General features: G+C 56.7%; 1 protein-coding gene across 3 annotated transcripts; it reads right to left on the minus strand.

Moving 5' to 3' along the window:
- Nucleotides 1–567: 567 nt before the first annotated feature.
- Nucleotides 568–12127, minus strand: MAG (myelin associated glycoprotein; the record flags this gene model as incomplete). 3 transcript variants are annotated; one of them, XM_082677056.1, is made up of 10 exons in its annotated part: nt 568–837; nt 1810–1909; nt 2917–3013; nt 3365–3652; nt 8163–8423; nt 9484–9741; nt 9828–9945; nt 10072–10124; nt 11533–11901; nt 12082–12127. In XM_082677056.1, the coding sequence occupies 10 exons, from the start codon at nt 12125–12127 to the stop codon at nt 673–675; spliced, it is 1755 nt and encodes a 584-aa protein (XP_082533182.1). In that variant the 3' UTR covers nt 568–672. The 3 variants fall into 3 exon arrangements, with proteins under 3 accessions (XP_082533182.1, XP_082533181.1, XP_082533180.1); XM_082677055.1 differs by having other exon boundaries at nt 1816–1909; nt 9828–10124; XM_082677054.1 differs by having other exon boundaries at nt 9828–10124.
- Between the last annotated feature and the right edge of the window lie 6908 nt (nt 12128–19035).

The following is a 19035-nucleotide window of genomic DNA, read 5'->3' on the forward strand; positions in this document are numbered from 1 at the left end:
AGTGTGGCAAGTCAGGAGCCAGGCCCCTTCAGAGGAAGCAGCCACCATCTCTTTCAGTGAGATGTGGCAGTGTGTAAGCGCAAGCCCAGGGCTGTCAGTCGCTCCACCTGTGGCAGGAGCAGGAATGAGGGTTGTGATGTGAAGTCACCCAGCAGTCAAACATGACCTACTGTGGACCAGCTGCCAGCTCGGAGTGGAAGCAACTTAAGGGCGGCTGGCCTGGGCTCAGGGCTAGGATCCCTGAGGACCCAGGGAAGGGCAAGGAGGCGGGGGGCAGGGTCCCCAAGGACGGGTCTGAAGTCATCAGGATCTAGACGGGTGTTTGGCTTCAGGGCATTTATTTCGTGTTCCTCCGCACAGGCCCTGGGGCCAGGTATGGGGACAAGAGACCAGGCAGGGGTAGCAATAAATAACACGGACAGACGGGCTCCCCTCCAGACAGATGAGGTTAAAGGAGGTTACAGGGGAGCCACAATGCGGAGCTGGGGCGCTGGCAGGGCGGGGACAGCTGGGAGGGAGGGGGAGGCCAGGCCCCCAGGACCTCACTGTCACCTGCCCCGTCCCTTTCCTGCCCCAGCCCCCGCTACTTTGGGGAGGAAGGAAGCCCACAGCCAGTGGGGGCCAGTGAGGGTCCTGAAGGGGTGGTGGCCATCCGGGCTGCCCCCGGCTCCCTCACTTGACGCGGATTTCAGCATACTCGGCCAGCTCCTCCGTCAGGGTGTAGCTGTCCTTGGTGGGTCGTTTTCCCAGGTCCGAGTGAGAATAGCTCAGGTCCAGCTCTGGGGGTTCCCCCCGAAGGCCCAGCAGCCTCCTCTCAGATCCCAGGCGCCTCTCACTCTATGAAGGGAACCAACCCATTAGAAGGTCCTGTTCCACCCTTGACAGATGCAAAGGCTGGAGTCGCTTGCGCCTCCCAGAGCTGAGTCCTGTGTGAGGACCACCAGCCCAGCCAGCCCCACGGTCCCCAGTCCCCCTCTGGAGCTCTTGCCTGTGCCGATCCCCGCTATGCAAAACCACCTCCTCGCCGCCAAGCCTGAAAGTCGCCCACAAATGCAACGTCTCCAGGAAGCCTTCTTCAACATCGGAATTTGGGGGGGGCACTCAATTCAGTCCATAACATGCCCTTAGATTAAAGCCACCTGGCCGGGTGCCCACCTTCCCCAAGTTCTGTAAATGCCCGACTCAGTACGTTTGGGTCTGGTGTGGTCCCCCTCCTCCACCTGGGAGATCCTGCAGGTGCAACTTCGGCTTCCCTGTCACGCTTTCCATCCCTACCCCCCACCTTTGGACACACACACACACACACACACACAGGACAGTGGCCACAGACATACAGAGGGGAGCAGCAGTGGGACAGACTAGACAAGGCCAGGAGTGCTGGGCAGAGCCAGACTGAAGTGGGGACCAACCTGGACGCCTGACGGGGACGCACACACATGCACGCCAACCCCAGGGCCCAACACGGGCCCAGAGGTGGGCACACTGAGGCCCCCGGAACCTACCTCCTGGGGTGCTCATTCCAGGGTAGAGAGCTCTCTGGACTATTGGAGAAGGAAATGCAGTCATAGACGCAGGCGGGGTGGATGAGGGCTTCCCTTGGGCCCCGAGCTCCACAGCCCCCCGCCAGGCCTCGGCCTGAGCGCCCCTTCCCAGCCCAGGGCCAAGCCAGCCCTCCGCACGACCCCTGCTTCCATTCTGCGGGGCCGGCGCCCCCTCTGCCCCTGGGTCTCCAGGCCCCCCGCCAGGCCCTCGGGGCCCCTGGCGCACAGGATCTCCAGCTAGCCCCGCACCACAGGGCTCTGGCCTTACCTCATATTTCTCCGGCGCCCCAGAGATGCGGAAGTCACTGCTGAACAGGACGGGGGGGTCGTCCCCCGCCGGGAAGCTGGGGCTCTCTGTCACGTTCTTTCTGCAGGGCAAGACGTGTCAGCTCCAGTGGGACCCCCAGGTCCCCCCACTCCCCTCTCTATCTGCAACCCCATCTACCTAAGAGTATGGCCCAAGGGACCCCAGAGCTTCTCCCACCCGCCTCTCTAAGATGGGCAGCAGGCGCTTTGGTGAGCAGCCTCTTCCTGTCCACCACTGCCCACCCCTCCTCTGCTTCACAGCTGAGGATGAGCCACCTGGGCCCTGGTCTCTGCCACTTTCAGGACCCCAGCCTGGCTGCTCCGGGCTCTCCTCATTCGCTCTGGGGCTATCCGCACCCCCTTGCCGCCACGATGCGGAGCGGGGGGTTAACTCCTTGTCAGGAGAGCTGATGTGCGCACCACAAGGCAGAAAATTAACAGCGGCGCACCTGTGGCAGGTGGCTGTGGCTTGGGACTGCGGAGCGTTTTGTTTTGTCTTGTTTTGTTCTGTTTTTTAAGATTTCTTTGATGTGGACCATTTTTAAAGTCTTTTCATTGAATTTGTTATAATATTGCTTCTGTTCTACGTCTTGGTTTTTTGGCCACGAGGCATGTGGGATCCAGCTCCCCGACCGGGGATCGAACCTGCACCCCCTGCCCTGGAAGGTGAAGTCCCAACCACTGGACCACCAGGGAAGTCCCTGAGGAGCGTTTTTGATACCACAGATATGTGTAATCATTGGGGCTTCCGGAACCAACTGTGACGGATGTTCTGGGTGCAAGCCAGGGGTACCGGCTCTCCCCATCACACCGGAGTGGCAGGAGGCCACAGCACAGGATGCGGGGCACAGGTATCGACTGGTGAGAAGTGCTCGGCCCAGGCACTGGCATGCGTGACCTGACCACGGCGGCCCACGTTAGCCGGGGCCCTCTCTCCTCCATCCAGCTGAACATTCTCAGAGCAGAATCCTCCCTCCCTTGCCCACCCCCAGCCTCCAACTGCTCTGCCCCTGCCCTGCCCTTGGAGGCCACCCTGCCCCGCCCCAGCTCAGCCCGGAAGGCTACTCACTTTCTGCGCGTCTGGGTGATGTAGCAGACGACGGCAATTAAGATGGCAAAAGCAACCACCGCTCCCACGGGCCCGATCTTGGCCCACATCAGGCGATCTGAGGAAAGAGAAGACCCAGGCGCCCTCAGGGCTGCCGGTGGGAGTGAGGACACCTGGGTTCTTAGGAGACAGGCTGGGGCAGGGGTGAGAGGGAAAATATTTACACCGCTGGCATATCCTTGCACTGACTGGCTAGCCTGAAGGCCTTTGCTGCTGGAGGGGCCAGTAAAGTACAGGCAAGCTCGGGGCAGCCTCTCCTAACTGGCTGGAAAGGGCATCTCTACCACCCGATCCGCTGCGCAGCCTGACCCATGCGCAGCCGCTGGTGATCAGCCTTGGGGAGGGGAGCTTGGATCCAAGAGGGGTCCTGTCTGTCCCTTGACGCCCAGCCCCAGGCCACACCACTCACGGGCTCCCTGGAAGGGCAGCTCCAGGCTCTTGGTGCCATAGAGGTTGTGGGAGGAGCAGATGACCCGGGGCGGGGCCTGCGCCTGGCCCCGCAGCGTGAGGATGCTGGTGAGCAGGAGGCCGCTGCGCTCCGAGTACACGAACTCGCGCTCCGTCTCGTTCACGGTCACGTTACGCGAGGGCAGCTCGAAGGCCACGGACGGCTCTGGGTTGGCTTTCACCACGCACAGGCACTGCACCGTGTCACGGGCCGCCGCACAGTGGGACTCCAGGAGGATCACGGGGGCAACTGCAGGGGCAAGACCAAGACCCCGCGGGCTAGAGACAGGGCCTCGGGGGCTCCTTGGCCGTCGCAGAGATGAGCTGCCTGTTCCCCTCTGCACTCTCTTTTACGTCCTCTCTAACTCTGCTCACCTTGTGAAACATAGATCACGGTGCTGCCTGCTCAAAGCCCTCCCCCCCTCCAATTGCTCCCCGTGTCACTTAGAATAAAACCCCAATTCTTTGCCTTCGCCTGCAAGGCCCTGCAGGACTTAGCCACGCTCTAATCTCCTGCTGTCACCCTGGCTCATTCCCTTCCAGCCACACGAGCCTCCTTGCTTGTTTCTCATACTTGTGAAGCTTTTTCCAACAGCCGGGGCGGGGGTGGGGGGGTCTTGCGTTTCTCCCTCCGCTAGGGACACTTCCCTGACACCTGCCAAACTCACGCCCTCACTCCAGGCAGCTTCTGCGCAGACCATGTCTATTTCTCTGACCACCCCATGTAAGTTGCACCTCGCTTCAATAACTGTTCACTCGAGTTTTCTCCCCAGCACTTATCCCTACCCGGGTTATACACTGATGTGGCTGGTCTTGTATTTGCATCGAGACAGGCTCTTACTCAGTCTCCACTCTGTCCCCCACACTTAGAACATGACTTTCTTTTTTTGCCATACCACACGACATGCAGGATCTTAGTTCCCTGACCAGGGATCAAACCCAAATCCCCTGCAGTGGAAGCGCAGATTCTTAACCACTGGACCTCCAGGGAAGTCCCTAGAACATCCCTTTCACCCGGCAGGAGCTCTGGGAAGACTTACTGGATGAACTACTGCGTTCAGCCAGCTCCCCTTCCAGGCCATCCTACAGATGCCCCTACTCACTCCCTGGAGCCCCCTGCATCCTGACCCTCCCTCCCTCGCAGGATTCCCCGTGGTACCAGGTACCACCCTCCACCCAATATCATTTTGTTGAGCTTTGCTTTGCTGCCATTTAAATTACAAAAACGATACTGGTATTTTTTTTCCTTTCATTTTCCAAAATATGAAATTATAATAGAACATTGAATGTTGCTTTTTAAACTATGTTCTCTTTCCCTCATGGAGAGTCTGGCATTCCCCTCTGCTTGCTCTAGACTGACCTCTGGTTCTCAGCCCTGAGCAAAACCCACTTCCACACGGGCAAAAGATCTTTGGCCCACCTACCCCACTTATTTTCAATTTCCAGTAAAAAAGAATATGCAGGTAACAGCGACGGAGCAGGGAGTCACATGAGCCGTGTAGTGGCAATAGGGATCATCCCATTTGGAACCTCAATGTGTACATATCTCTACGTCTAGTAAATGAACAGTTAAATATTCCAAATTCTGTTGAGGCAGACGTGCACTATGCTTGCTGTAGTATTGACAAATTAACACACCACAGAGTAAATTAGTAATGACAAACATGAACGGACAGTGATTAATTTTTTAAAAATCCTTTCATTCAATACTGCGCCACTGGTACTGTTGTGACAGTGTTGCGGGAACGCTGACACCCTGTTGCATGTGCTCAGCATCTTTGCAGCATTGCCGGCAGCCTCGCGACCTATGAAACCCTGATTGACACTAGATAAGCCCTAGGTCCCACAAAGGATGGGGAGTTTGGGGTGAGACAGCTTTGGCTTGAATCTCAGCTCTGCCATCTACTGGCCGGTCGCCCCGATCAGGCCACTCAGCTTCCTGGGCCTCCGAGATGAACTTCTCATGTGTGCAAAGAGGGGTAATGGTCCTTGACTTGCCAGGGGCTACGGGACTCTGTTCTGAAGTGGGCACATGAGCTTGTTGAAAAGAAAGCTTAGGGACTTCTCTGGTGGTGCAGTGGTTAAGAATCTGCCTTCCAATGCAGGGGACATGGGATCGATCCCTGGTCTGGGAAGATCCCACGTGCCACGGAGCAACTAAACCCGTGCGCCACAACTATTGAGCCCGCGCTCTAGAGCCCAAGAGCCACAACTACTGAAGTCTGTGCGCCTAGAGCCCGTGCTCTGCAACAAGAGAAGCCACCGCAATGAGAAGCCTGCACACTGCAACGAAGAATAGCCCCCGCTCGCCACAACTAGAGAAAGCCCGCGCGCAGCAACAAAGACCCCATGCAGCGGAAAAAAAAAGAAAAGAAAAGAAAAGAAAAAGAAAGCTTAACATCCCATGCAGGGATCGAACCATTCCAGCAGAGGAAGCAAGTGAGCAAAGCCTTGGCAGCAGGAAGGCAGGCGGATACCCAGCCAGGAGTTCAAAGGAGAGATGAGTGGGAAGCTAAGAGGTTGTCTAAGACTTACGGGGCACATGGGACATGTCGGGCACTATGGGCGCTCACCATAATTTCCTTATACTGTCATATCCGTTTTTCAGAGAAGAGAATCGGGGCTCAGCAAAGGTGAACTCACTTGTCTGGGATCACACAGCACATCTCCATCACAAGATGGAGATAGAGCTGGGATTCGGACCCAGGTCGATTCAGCTCTGTCGGGTACTGGGCACCAGTAACATTTCCATTTCCTCCTATTAAACGGGTGAAGGGCAGTCCCTGCCCCCAATCACGTTGTTGTGAGAATGAAATAGGTCAATATGCACAAAGGGCTGAAACCAGTCTTCTAGTCATCACAGGGTCTCAGTGAGGAGAGTGCCCTGCAGGTCCCATGCTGTGCTGGGACCCAACAGCCCCCCCCCGCCCCCTCCCCGCTCAGGAGCACCCACCATCGTCAGCGAGCATGGAAGCCCCGTTGCTAGGGGACGCAGACTTTGGGGACAGAGAGGGACCTGAAGCCCAACGCCCAGAGGGTAAGCACAGCGACACAGGCCTTGGAGCCCGGTGACCGGCTCAGCAGGGGTGGGGTGGGAGGCACAGCTGCTCCTCCCCTCCGGCCGACTGAAGGCCTTGAGTACCTTGGGTACCAAGGACTGCAGGGGAGATGAAGCAGCCAGAGGTTTAAGAACTGGGTCGACAGGAGTCCAGAAGAATCCTGGCACTGGCCAGCCTTCCAGCTGCATGGCCTTGGGGAATTCTGACCTTCAGTTTCTCCTCAAAGGGGACGACGATAACACGTAGCTGCTTCAAGGGGCGACCACAAGGGCTCAGCAAAATAACACGCGCAGGGGATGCAATCCTGGCCCAGAGTAGGCCCTTAATGATCATTTGCTGCCACCGCTCTTATTATACAGGAGGGTCTGTGACTGAAAACGTTCGTGAGCTGGAGGTATGTGTATGATCAGACATTTCCACCAGATCCGCAGGGGGTTCTCTGACTCTACACCTAAGAACCCCTGGCTTGGGATATAGGTTTAACGGGGAAAAGCGTGAGTCAGAAGGGTGGGCATGTATGGAGAAGGCGGGGTGCCCGCACAACCCATATGCGTGATCACGTTGGATGCCGCGAGCGAGCAGAGACTGGGAAGGAAGGTGCCCAAAGAGGAAGGGTTAGCAGGTGGCCACCACCTTGCCCTGGAAGATGGTACTCCAGGAATAATCTGTCTCTGCTGACTACGGCCACACGCCATATTGAATATACGGACTGTGCCCAAAACCTTCTGGCAAGCTTGTGTGGTAGGGACCATTGTAGGTGGAATCATTTGGAGACAAGTGCCAGAGGCCAGGCTGGAGCTGGGGAGGAAGCAGGGGCAATGGAACTACAAAGGTGACATTCCAGAGGGAGTTGCTGGAGGAGGGGGAGTGGAAACTGCGACTTGGGAGCTATGACCCGAGTGACGGCCGGGTGGGGGTGGGGTGTTGGCGGTGATGTCCACAGAAGGTTGGGAAGGGCTCTGGTTGGCAGTGGAACAATGGGCTTCATTCCCAAGACAGTTGGCTTTTTATATGCATCCGTCTCATCTCTCTGGCTGTACCATTATCTGTTAATACGCTTGGTGTCCTCTCGGTCCTACCCCCCGCCTCCCACTGAGCCACACGGCCGTGCATGTAACAACGGCTTGATCAATGTATTCTGATGTCATAACATAGGATGAGGTCAATGGGCAGCACAGAAGAGTGGAACCAGACCACTGTATTTGAATCTCAGTTCTGCCGTTTTCTGGCTGTGTGACTTTGGGCAAGTGACATAACCTCTCAGGACCTCAGTTTCCTTCTCTGGAAACTGGAGACAGTAAGAGAACCTCCCTCATCGGATGTAACAAAAACGAAAGAGTGGGTCCCTGTACAGAGCTTCCAACATTGCTTGGTGCCTAGCGACGCTCCATAAGGGTCGGAGGTCATGGTTATTCTTTTAGTTAATGCAAAGGGGCTGTGGCCACAGGATTCAGAAATCTCCTTGGTCACAAGCCCACACCAGGATGTGGGGATACCGTATTCTCAGGTGGGGCTTTTATTTTCTTGCTGTGGGTTCCGCTTTCCTCCCTTCCTCATCCTTATCTGACCCCTGGCTGGGATGCGTGGGTACCTCCCGGTCACCTGGGTGTCCCCCATTGAGCCGTCTATCACAGGGGTGGGTGGACAGGAGTCAAGCCCGGCCGCCCTCCGCAGGGGCAGCGGATGCAGGAGAGTACTCACACTCCACGGATAGGTTGAAGGCGGTGGCCCTCTGACCGTACTGGTTCTCGGCCACACACCAATATTCTCCATCATCCTCGGGCACGACGGCGGGCAGCTCCAGCTGCAGCTCGCTCTCATAGATGACCGTGGCCAGAATCTGCTTCTCCTTGAAGATGGTAAGAATGGGATCCGGGTTGCTCTGTGTGGAGCACAAGATGGAGACTGTCTCCCCCTCCACGGCCACCACTGTCCCGTTCACCGTCGGCTTCCAGGGTGCATCTGGGGGGCAGGACAGGGGGCCGATGGTCAGAAGCTCCCACCCCCAAATGTGACCCCCGACGCCCTAATCAGGGCACACCAGCTCAGGATGGCTCAGGTAACCCCAGGCCTGGGCGTCTCGTTTACAAAGACAGGGGTTCTGCAGCGACAGCGCTTGTGTTTGAATCCCGGCTCTACCCCTTCCCAGCTGTGTGTGGACCCATGTCGAAACCCCTCTGGGCCCCATTTTTCTTATCTGGAAAATGGGCTTAATAATATTCCCAACCTCATAGGGGTCACTGAGAACCAACTGTGACAAGCACTGTTTTAGCCTGAACAAGGTTAGATGAAGATCCCTGCCCGTGTGGACAGATGCTGTATAAGGAAATCAAACATATAGTTGGCAAGACGGGGATAAGTGCTTTGCAGAAAAATAAAGGTGGGATGGGAAATCGGGGTAGTTGACGGTTTTCACTAGGATGGTGAGGGAGGGCTGCAGTGAGCCTAGAAGGAGGTGAGTAGGAGCCAGCCGTGGGGAGGCCCCAGGGGAAGAGTATTTCTGGAAGGCACTCAGAAACTGCTGAGTAAATGTTGGCCGGTGCTGTCATTTTTATTATCCCCAGCCCTGGGCACTTTGCCTCAATAAATATTTGTGAATGAATGAATGAATGAATGACCTCTCCTTGGCTCCTAGTTAAGAATCCTGTCTGACGGGCCCCCTCTCCCTGGGGCCCCATAATGTTCGGGGGCTGGGAGAGGCCTGGGTTCTCCTCAGCCCTCCCATCAGAACTGCAATGGGGCTTATTTTAAAATGCAGATTCCCGGAGCCAGGCCCAGCTCTACCCGCAGGAAACTGAATTTAACAGGCTTTCCTGGGTGGCAGGGATTGCCTCTGCCTCTTCCCATCTTGTCCTAGCGAGGAGAGTGGTGCAGAGTAGGTGTTCACCAGATACTCGTGGGGAAAATGAAGGAACTCCTTAACCTGCAACTTCCTCTCCATCTCCACCTCAACCACGGGCATGGTCCCGACCGCGCCCCCACTGGGCCCCCAGCTCCGCCCCGGGAAGGGGCGGCGACTCACACATGACGCTGAGCCCCACGGTGCGGTTGTCCTGGCCATAAGCGTTCTCGGCCAGGCAGGCGTAGACGCCGTCCTCCGCGGGCGTCACCTCGTCCAGTTCCAGGGACAGGCTCTGCGTCACCGCCTCCCGGAGCACCGTGCCGTCCCGCATCCAGGTCAGCAGCGGCGGCGGGTTGCTGTCGGCCCCACAGAGCAGGCTGACGTGGGAGCCCTCGATGGCCTCCACCGAGGAGTTCATCTCCACAATCACCGGGGGGTCTGCGGCACCGGAGACACAGGACGTCAGCGGGCACGTGCCGCAGACCCCGCCCCCGGCCCGCACCCCGGCCCGCACCCAAGCTCACACTTGACGTCCAGGCTGGCGTAGCCTTCGAACTGCAGGGTGGTGTTGGGGAAGGAGGCCTGGCAGCCCAGCCGGTAGCCGTTGGCCTCCCTGGTGGGCACGAAGTGCAGCAGCGACACCTGCACCCAGGTGCCCTCGTCCTCGCGGAGCCGCCCCAGCACAGCCGGCTCCCCGAGCCCCTCGTGGCCCAGCCAGCTCAGCTCCGGGTGCATCTCGGGGCAGTTGTCAGGCACCATGCAGCTGACCTCCACTTCTGTGCCTGCCACAACCTCTGGGGGGACCATGATGTTGGGGGTGTCTAAGTGAGACGGGGAGATGGAGGGTGAAGGAAGCAGCATCGGACCCCCACGTTGTCCGACTCCAGTCCTGGTACCCGCTCCCCTCCCCATCCTTGGATGCAGAATTCCCTACAACCTTCTCTCCTCCTGGGTACCCTTCACCCAGAAGCCCTCCGCAGATCCAACCGCAGATGTAATAATAACGGAAACAACAATATAGTGGTCTGAGTACTTTACTGTGTGTAACTTGCCCGTCCTTCCAGCCATGCCGAAAGTAGAAAGTGGGTAATGTTATTTTGCCCATTTTGCGGATGAGGAAACTGAGGCCACAGCGCGCATGGGATAAAACTGAGCTTCAATTCCTGTCGCTCTGGCTTCATCGTCTCTGCTCTGGACACTACGTTATATTCCTCAAGAAACCTCTCTCCTTCCCACGTTTGCTTTGGTTTAGCTTCCACGTGCGTGCGTGCGTGCGTGCGTGCGTGCGTGTGTGTGTGGTGTGTCCTGGAGCTGTCTGGCTGTGCCTAGCGGCGGAAGCGGGGCCTCTCTGTGCATCAGGGCTGTAATCTGGCCCCTCATGTAGACTCAGAGCTGATGGCAAACCTGAGTCTAAGGGTTCCATGCCTCTCGGGGCCTCTCAGAAATGAGGCAGTAGACCCTACTCTAATTGCCCAAACTGGCCCGGAGCTGCATTTTATTTGACCTAAATTTAGGGTATTTTTTTAAAAAAATATCTGAATCAGCAGCTGATGCTGAAAAAACATAGAAAAATACAGTTCCCTTTGAAAATTCGGGAATTCCCTGGCGTTTCAGTGGTTGGGACTCTGTGCTTCCACTGCAGGGGGCACGGGTTCGGTCCCTAGGATCCCGCATGCCGTGTAGCACAGCCAAAACCAAAACAAAACAAACAAACAAACAAATGGAAAACTCAGAATGCTTGACAGCAATGACCCTGCCTTCTCACCCAGCACCACTTAGACGGAGCTGGGCGTCATGTACCAGGCACTGCTTTGCCCGCTTGACAACTGTTCCCTCATTGAACTTTGAGTGCTGTTCTTAACCCTATTTTACAGAAGAGGAAAACAAGGCCCAGAGAAGTTAAGTAACTTGCCCTCAGTAGCCCAGCTAACATAGGAATCCAGAGGCCTGGCTCCAACCCCTGGGCCCGCTGCCTTTACCCCAGGTGTTTCTGGAAGAGTAAGACCACTGCTTTCCTCTGAGAGCCCTGCTTTGCCTGTTTCAGTCATCTGCCTGGGCCGTGTGGGCGGGGGGGGGGGGGGGTTGCACCCCTCCCCCCAGCCAAACCAGCAAGTCCCTGGTCCTGCCAGCTAGACCTCCCTGGAAAGGTGCCAGGAGGACTTCCTGCTCCCCCTGCGCCCCCTGCATGGACCCAGCCCCACGGCATCTGCACAGCCCCCGGGAACTCACTGATGATGTCCAGGACGCTGTGCTCGGAGAAGGTGTACTGGTTGTAGCCCCCCAGGTCCCCGCGGAAGTAGTACTTGCCGCCCAGCTCGGGGCTGAGGTTGCTGAGCAAGAGGGTGCAGTTGCGCAGGCCCAGGGCCCCCAGGAGGCGGCTGCGGCCCTGGAAGCTCTCGTGGACGACTTGGGTGCGTGACTTGAAGACCACCGGCGGGTAGTTTTTCGGGTAGGGGCTATTGAAGTACCAGACGCCGTGCACAACGGCCGGCCGCAGCTCGTCGGGGAAGTCGAAGCGGCAGGGGATGGAGACACACGTGCCCTCGAAGGCCGAGATGGACGAGGGCATCCAGGCCCCCCAGTGACCCCCGCGAGAGGCTGTGGGCAAGCAGGACCGCTGAGGCTGAGGGACACGTCCTGCCCGGATGCCCCCAATCCCCCCGCTCCCATCACCTTCCACTGCCCTGTGGGGCGGGGGCGGGGTCCAGGGACCCACAAAATCAACCCCAGCCTGCTCAGGGGCCAAGACCCCAGGAGCCCCAGACCCCCAGGCATTACCTGAAATCATGATCCAAAACAGAGGCAGTGCCGTGAGGAATATCATTTTGTACAGCAAGTGAGCAACAGCTGGATGGGGGAGAAGAGAGGAGAGGGTTAAAGGCCAGGGGAAGTGAAAAGGGTGCTTCTAGTAAGGCTTTAGGAAGCAGCCTGTTCAGATGTTAGCCACTGCTGCTATTATTATGTATAATCACAAACACATCTATGGGCATCAACCATGAACCACCCCCAGTACTTTACGACACAGATTCATTTGATCTCTTTGAGGTAGGTGCAATTATTATCCTCACTTTGTAGCTGCGGTCCAGAGAGGTTGAGTAACTTGCCCGAGGCCACACAGCACATAAGTGGCAGAGCTAGGATTCAAGCCCTGTCTGCCTGTCCAGGTCTGCAGATTTCACCACCAAACTGTCCTGACTCTATGTGGTAGTGACGTGCTAATAATTGTCTTCATCACCATCCTGCCCTTGGGGATCTCCAAAGAGTAAGGATAGAGCCAAGTCTGGACCAGCATCAGGAAGCAGGGCAAGCCAGGAGGAAGGGGAATTTGGAACCCTCCCCCTCACCTCCGTCTCCCTGAGTTGGGAATGTCTTCTGGTCCCACTTGAAGCTGTCAGCCGGCCAACCTGGAACAAGAGTCAGACAGGCGCAAGGAGGTGGGGGCCTGAGGGTCCCCTGCCCCTCCCCGTCCACTTTCCGGATCTACTGTGAGTAGATCCTGCAGGCTGCCCACACGGTCTCTGTGGCCCATGGACGCTTGGGACCCTCCCACACAGCCTGAAAGCTACTCTGTGGTCACCTCCCGAGGCAAACTGCGATGGAGGAGAACTCTCGGGAAGGAAAGGGAAGCAGCAGAGCTCTGGGGGTGGGGGGAGGCAGGGGCAGTGAACGCGGTGAGGGAGCACATGTCCCACGGCTGAGGCCTGGGGGTGGGAGGCAGGGACCCAGCCCCATCAATGACTGGGTTTCACATCATCAGCATTCCCAACATGCCACGTGAATTCCTGCCGCCCTCTCCCACCCTACAGATGGCCCCTGGCGTCCCCACCCTCCAGAGGCGAGAGCCCGGTACAAAAGAGCCCTGTTCCCTCAGGGTGAGGGTGCCTCGTCCTGGGGGGCTTCTGGGGTAGATGGGGGTGAGGGAAGAGCTGGGCGAGCCTGGCTGGGCTCTGAGTGGAGCCAGGAAGGACCAGGGATTGGGGTTAGTGACTCCCTGGCACCCAGCTCCTCTGTGGGTCGCCTCAGGGCTGGACCCAGTGTTTCCAAGTGGCTGCTCTTCCTGGCCTTTGACACTCTCTTCCCACGGACAGACGCATGCGGTCAGACACATGCAAATGCCCCCATGAAACGTGACGGATCTGGACGCAGCCAGAAGAAGCAGCCTCGCACCGTAACACCCGTCAGGGCTCTGCACACGCCGACAGGCACCGAGACCCCCGTGCGGCAGACACACACACACCTGCGTCCTCCTGCCCACCACACACCGGGACGGGCATAGGCATGGCAATCGGGCATACACACGGACCTGCCTGCGTGCCATGCTCGCAAAGACACTCGGACCGGCTATGGACAGACCCACTCAGACACATGCGGATGGACACGCGGCAGATGCCACCTTTGCACCTGCGACGGGAAGGTACAGGAGGTAGACACAGGTGAGGGCCACGGGGCCTGGGCAGACGTGTGAAACAAGTGTGTAGACCATGCAATCTGAATGGGGGTGAAAATTGGTTCTTGGGGTGGGGTCCAGAAAAATCTTAGTTATTACAGTGGTTTGTGGCTCTCTAAAGGACCACGGTATATAAACATATACAGTCTATCCGTAATATTAAGATCTCACGGGGGGAGCTGGATTAGGAAAAACAGGTCTAAAAGCTTTCCTTAGTGGGGTGTAAATAAAGGTGGAGAAACACGGATGTGGATTACGACTCACTAAGAGACGTGCACGTGCATGTGCACACGCGCCCCCGTCAGGTGCTCAGGTGCTGGAACTTGCTCACTCACAGCCCCCTGTGCCCGCACCCTCCCAGATGGCAGGAGGCAGACGTCTGATCACCTGGGCATCCCTCCACTCTTCACCTGTCCCTGGATGACTTCCACCCATCTGCCACAGACTTAGGAGCCCCAGGGCAGAACGTCCACCAGAGGGGTGCTGAGGAGGGCTCTTCATTCTTTCTCTCTGTGGTTTCTTCCCAAGGCCCCGTCACTGTCCCTGCCGCGGTCCCAGCCCACGCCCAGAGCAATCCTAAGCAGCACCCTCCCCCACCCTAAATTAGCGGCAGCTCCCAGCCACCATCCACGGCCCAGACCGCTTCGTACTGCACATGCCCCAGGCGGCCCTGCCCAGTGCTCTCAGCCCCAGTCCTCTGTTCTCCTCCCCGTCCCACAGCCCTCTCGGCTGCAGTACTCACCTGATGCTCTTGCTTCTGCACCCTCTGCTCCGCAGGCCCCGCTCGCAGTCCCCTGGCCTCCCAGGGTCTAGGCCCCCACTGACCAGCCCCTCCCCTCCCCCTGGGTGCCAGGGGCCGCCTGCCTCCAAGGCCCAGCTCCTCCCTGCCCCCGGGGGAGGGGGGCACAAAGGGCCCTTGTCACCGCTGCTTGAACTGGGCAGCCTGATGCCTGGGTTCTACGAGCTCCTTCCTGGAGGGGCTGGGGGCGGCTGCCTCACTCATTCCCCCCTCCATCACTGCGTACCCTGGTTCTGGGTCCCTGGGAGGATGCTCTAAGATCTCTGGAGTCTCAGGCTGAGAAGCAGAAGGCATTGTCCTCAGCGTCTAGGGGATCTTGGTGGCAGTGTTAGGGATAACCCCGGGCCTGAGAGGCCACAGAGGCCGGTGTGGCCAGGAGGAGGAGGCAGGACATCTCACCCTCGGCTCCAGTCACATCCACCCTCTCTAGAGGGTGTCGCGTTTGGTACCCACATCCTGGTCTATTGTCTTCCAGCCACTTCTTGCCATCGGAAACAACCTTATGTGTTGACTCTCTCCTCCCGTGATAACATGATCTCCAGGAGGACAGGCCATGGGCTGCTTATGCCCAACCTAGCCTGCCGGGAGGCTGGCTCCTGGCAGAGTTAAGATTCGTCAGCACAGAGTGGGTGCACGGGTGTGATCCTCAAATGCCCTGAGCGGAGGCCTTGACGCCTCTTCCTTCCTCCTAGAAAGCTCCCCTGCCCTGTCCCACTCCCCGCTCCGCTGCTGGCCGTAGCCTGTGCGGCCTGTTGGCTCCCAGCTTGGACGCTGCTTCCTCTGGAAGCCTGCCCGGCCCCTCTCACCAAGCCAAGTTCCTCTGTTTAAATGCTGCCCGGTCCCTCTGTGGCCCTCAGCACGCCATTTGCCAACCTGCACCCTCAGTGAGCTGCTTCCCCACTGGCATCTGAGCTCAGGTCTCCGCCTGTCTGTCTGTCTGTCTTGTTCACCACTGTATCCCCTAGAACAGTGCCTGGTGCACAGAGGGTGCTCAGCCAGGGCTGTGCTGACTCTCTGAGCTGGGTAGGGACCCTCTGTGTGCAGAGTCCACGGTGATCCTCCTGCCACCCCAGCCCCTCCCATTGGTCATGACCTTTGCATGGTGATGGTGGTGTGATGAAGCGGAGTAGTGGTTTGATCATGAGCTGTTTAGTCACACTGGGGCATCTTCTGTCCTCCTTCAGGCCAGGGCAGTAGGGAGGGAGGCGGGGAGGGTCCTTTCTCCCAAGGGAGAGCCCGGCCCCGGGGGTGAGGGGGGGAGATGCAGAGGGTGATGGGTGGGGAAATCCCTCAGACTGGGGATGGAGGGGGATGGGGAGTCCCACCCCCACCTCGGGCTTCATGATGTCAGACTCTGCCCGTGCCTTTCCCAGTCAGGGACAAAGGCCCACTGAGAGTGGGCTGGGGCTTGAACGCCAGGGTTCCAGACCAGAGCGTGGCGTGGTGCTTGGGCTCTGGGAGAGGACACGGAGATCCTAGGGGACTCATGTCACAGCCTTCAGCATCAACGCCAACCGCCTTGGGGTCTTGTGCCTGAGCATTTTAGGGGGGCGGGTCTATCGTCTTTCCGGGTGTGAACTGAATGACGGCTGTCCCTGGGGGCGGGATGTACACATGAGTGAGTCCCACAGAGGGCTCTATCGCTGGGATCTGCACTCGGGTCTCCAGCCCAAGGGAGGACTGGGGGACCGGAGAGCATGTGCCAGGAGAAAGGAGAGGTGCTACTCAGATCCCGCTACCAGTGCTGCCTGATCACCGGGCCCTTCCAGGCGAGGCAGGTGTGTTAGTTTGCTAGGACTACTGTGACAAAGTCTTACGAACTGGGTGGCTGAAGAAACAGAGTTTATTGTCTCACAGTGCTGGAGGATAGAAGTCTCCATGTCCACATGGTATTTTCCCTATATGCGGGTCTCTGTGTCCAAATTTCCACTTTTTATAATCATACCGGTCCTATTGTATTAGGACCCAACGTAATGACCTCCTTTTAATGTGATTATCTCTGTAAAGACCCTAGCACCAAATGCCACACAATCGCACTGCGGATTAAGACTTCAGCATATAGATCATTCTAGTCTATTCTATTCTATTTGATTCTATTCTATTCTATTCTTTCTATTCTATTCTATTCTATTCTATTCTATTCTATTCTATTCTATTTGATTCTATTCTATTCTATTCTATTTTGCCATGCGGCTTGTGGGATCTTAGTTCCCCGACCAGGAATTGAACTCAGGCCACCACAGTGAAAGCACCTAGTCCTAAACACTGGACCACCAGGGAATTCCCAACGTATAAATTTTAGAGGGACATAGTTCAGCCCATAACAGCAGGAGTTCAGATTTTTATGTGAAATACCTCTATCTTTAGATATTAGCCCAATTTTTGTCTAAAACATTGTGCAGACCAAGCAAAATTGATCTCAGGGCAGAATCAAGCCTTCCCAGGCCCACTCGTTGCACGTGCTCTTGAGGGGTAGTGGGTGGTTGGTCCAACCCAGAGGCGCTCTCTGCCCTCAGCCAGAGTTGGCAGCTTCAACAGCAGGAGTCTTCAAACTGTGGCCCCCAGGCCAGCAGCAGCAGTATCAGCTGGGAGCTCGTTAGAAATGCACATTCTAAGGCCCCACCCCAGACCTGCCAAATCTGCATTTTACCAGGCCCTCCAGGAGAGTCGGGTGCACGCTAATGTTTGGGTGCCTCCGCCTCACATCACTAGGACCACCTGAAGGACCGGCTAAGGTGAGAGAAGAGCACTGGTATCATCAAGTGCAATTAGCAATTTTGGGTTTCCCACCTCCCGGTGTTTATTCATCAGGAGGGTCTGAGAGGCCTCCACCTCCTCTGTCAATACGAATCCTTTGCATTGATGAGGTATTTGACAGTTTCCACTCACACTCCTCCCTCTCTGAGCATCTCAACAGCCCAACGATCTGAGTACTGTAGAGGCTTCTGTCCTTTTACAGATGAGGAAGTGGGGTTTCAGAGCAAGAGGAGGATGCCTGTGAGATCCCGCAGCTAAAAGGACGCCAAGCTCCCCACGTCTTCCTCTCCCCATCCTTCGGTCTCTGTTCAGGAAAACCTCTCCCAGAGAACCAACCTCTCGCGGCTTCCGAGGCAGAAGTCGGTAGTGTACGGGGCTGATCTGGCTACCAGCTGGGTTTGGTTTGGCTCCTAGGGTGTTGATTTTTAAAAAATCAGATTCCTTTCATCAGTTGTCAATATTTTAAAGATCAGGAAATTTCACATAAAATAAGGATTGCCACCTTCTCTTTTTTTTTTTTTTTGCGGTATGCGGGCCTTTCAGTGTTGTGGCCTCTCCCGTTGTGGATCACAGGCTCCGGACGCGCAGGCTCAGCGGCCATGGCTCACGGGCCCAGCCGCTCCGCAGCATGTGGGACCTTCCCGGACCGGGGCACAAACCCGCGTTCCCTGCATCGGCAGGCGGACTCTCAACCACTGCGCCACCAGGGAAGCCCGCCACCTTCTCTTGAAAAGGCGCTCTAGCCATGTGTCGCCTGCCTGTGGGCACGGCAGCTATGTCTGGCAGCCCTCTTTAGATGGGGCCCCAGGCCTCCTCACTCCCTATCTTTATGCAACATTGAGGCCAAATGGCCGAGGCCCTTTATCGTCACGCTAGCGCAGAGGTGTTCTCATGGGCTAAGATGATAGTGAAATGCATCTTGCATTTCTTCTATCAAAAGTGGGGAAATCAGATAAATTGAGAGGGATACAGTTTTCAAGAAGCAAGGGAGGGAATTCAACCGCTTGTGGAGATGAACAGTATTGTCCTACGTATCTCCTATGCAAAGTATGTTGTTATTGAGAGAATATAAGTGAAGATGCTCCTGTGAAACAAATCCATCACATCTCACTCATTTGTGTCACCTAGTGGTCCCTGAAGGCCAGTGGTTCTCAAGTGTTTTGGTCTCAGGACCCCTTTATACTCTGAAAACTTACTGAGAACTTCAAAAACCTTGTGTTCTAGTGAGTTATACCTATAGGTGCTTAATCTATTAGAAATTGAAACAGAAATTTTTAAAGCACAAGATACACAAGCACACAATCTACCAGACGTCAGAAGGATGACGTCCTCACACGTCATGGGGCCTCGCTGTCCACTCACGAGGGAATGAGAGTGAGAAAGACGGGAAACATCTTAGTAGTTTCCACCTTGTGGAGCCCTGGAGCAGTCCCCAGACCTTACTCTGAGAACCCTTGCTAGGCATGTGAATTTACCCCTGTAAATTGCAGAAGATTGTAAGGAGGAAACTTTAACTTTCATTCCCTGCTGTTGCAACATAAATTCGACGTTTTCTGAAGTGGGGAAAGATGGGAAGAACAGAAACCAACTATCCCTCAACAAGCTTCCTTGCAAGCCCCAGTACACACCAACCCCGCACACCCCACCGAGCACTGGCCCTCCCAAGACAGGGGCCACAACGAGCCTCTGGCATAGGCCTTTGGCAGGGAGAAAAGACAATGGACTCTGG

Source organism: Grampus griseus (genome assembly GCF_964374135.1).
Source record: "Grampus griseus genome assembly, chromosome: 19".
Lineage (NCBI taxonomy): Eukaryota > Metazoa > Chordata > Mammalia > Artiodactyla > Delphinidae > Grampus > Grampus griseus.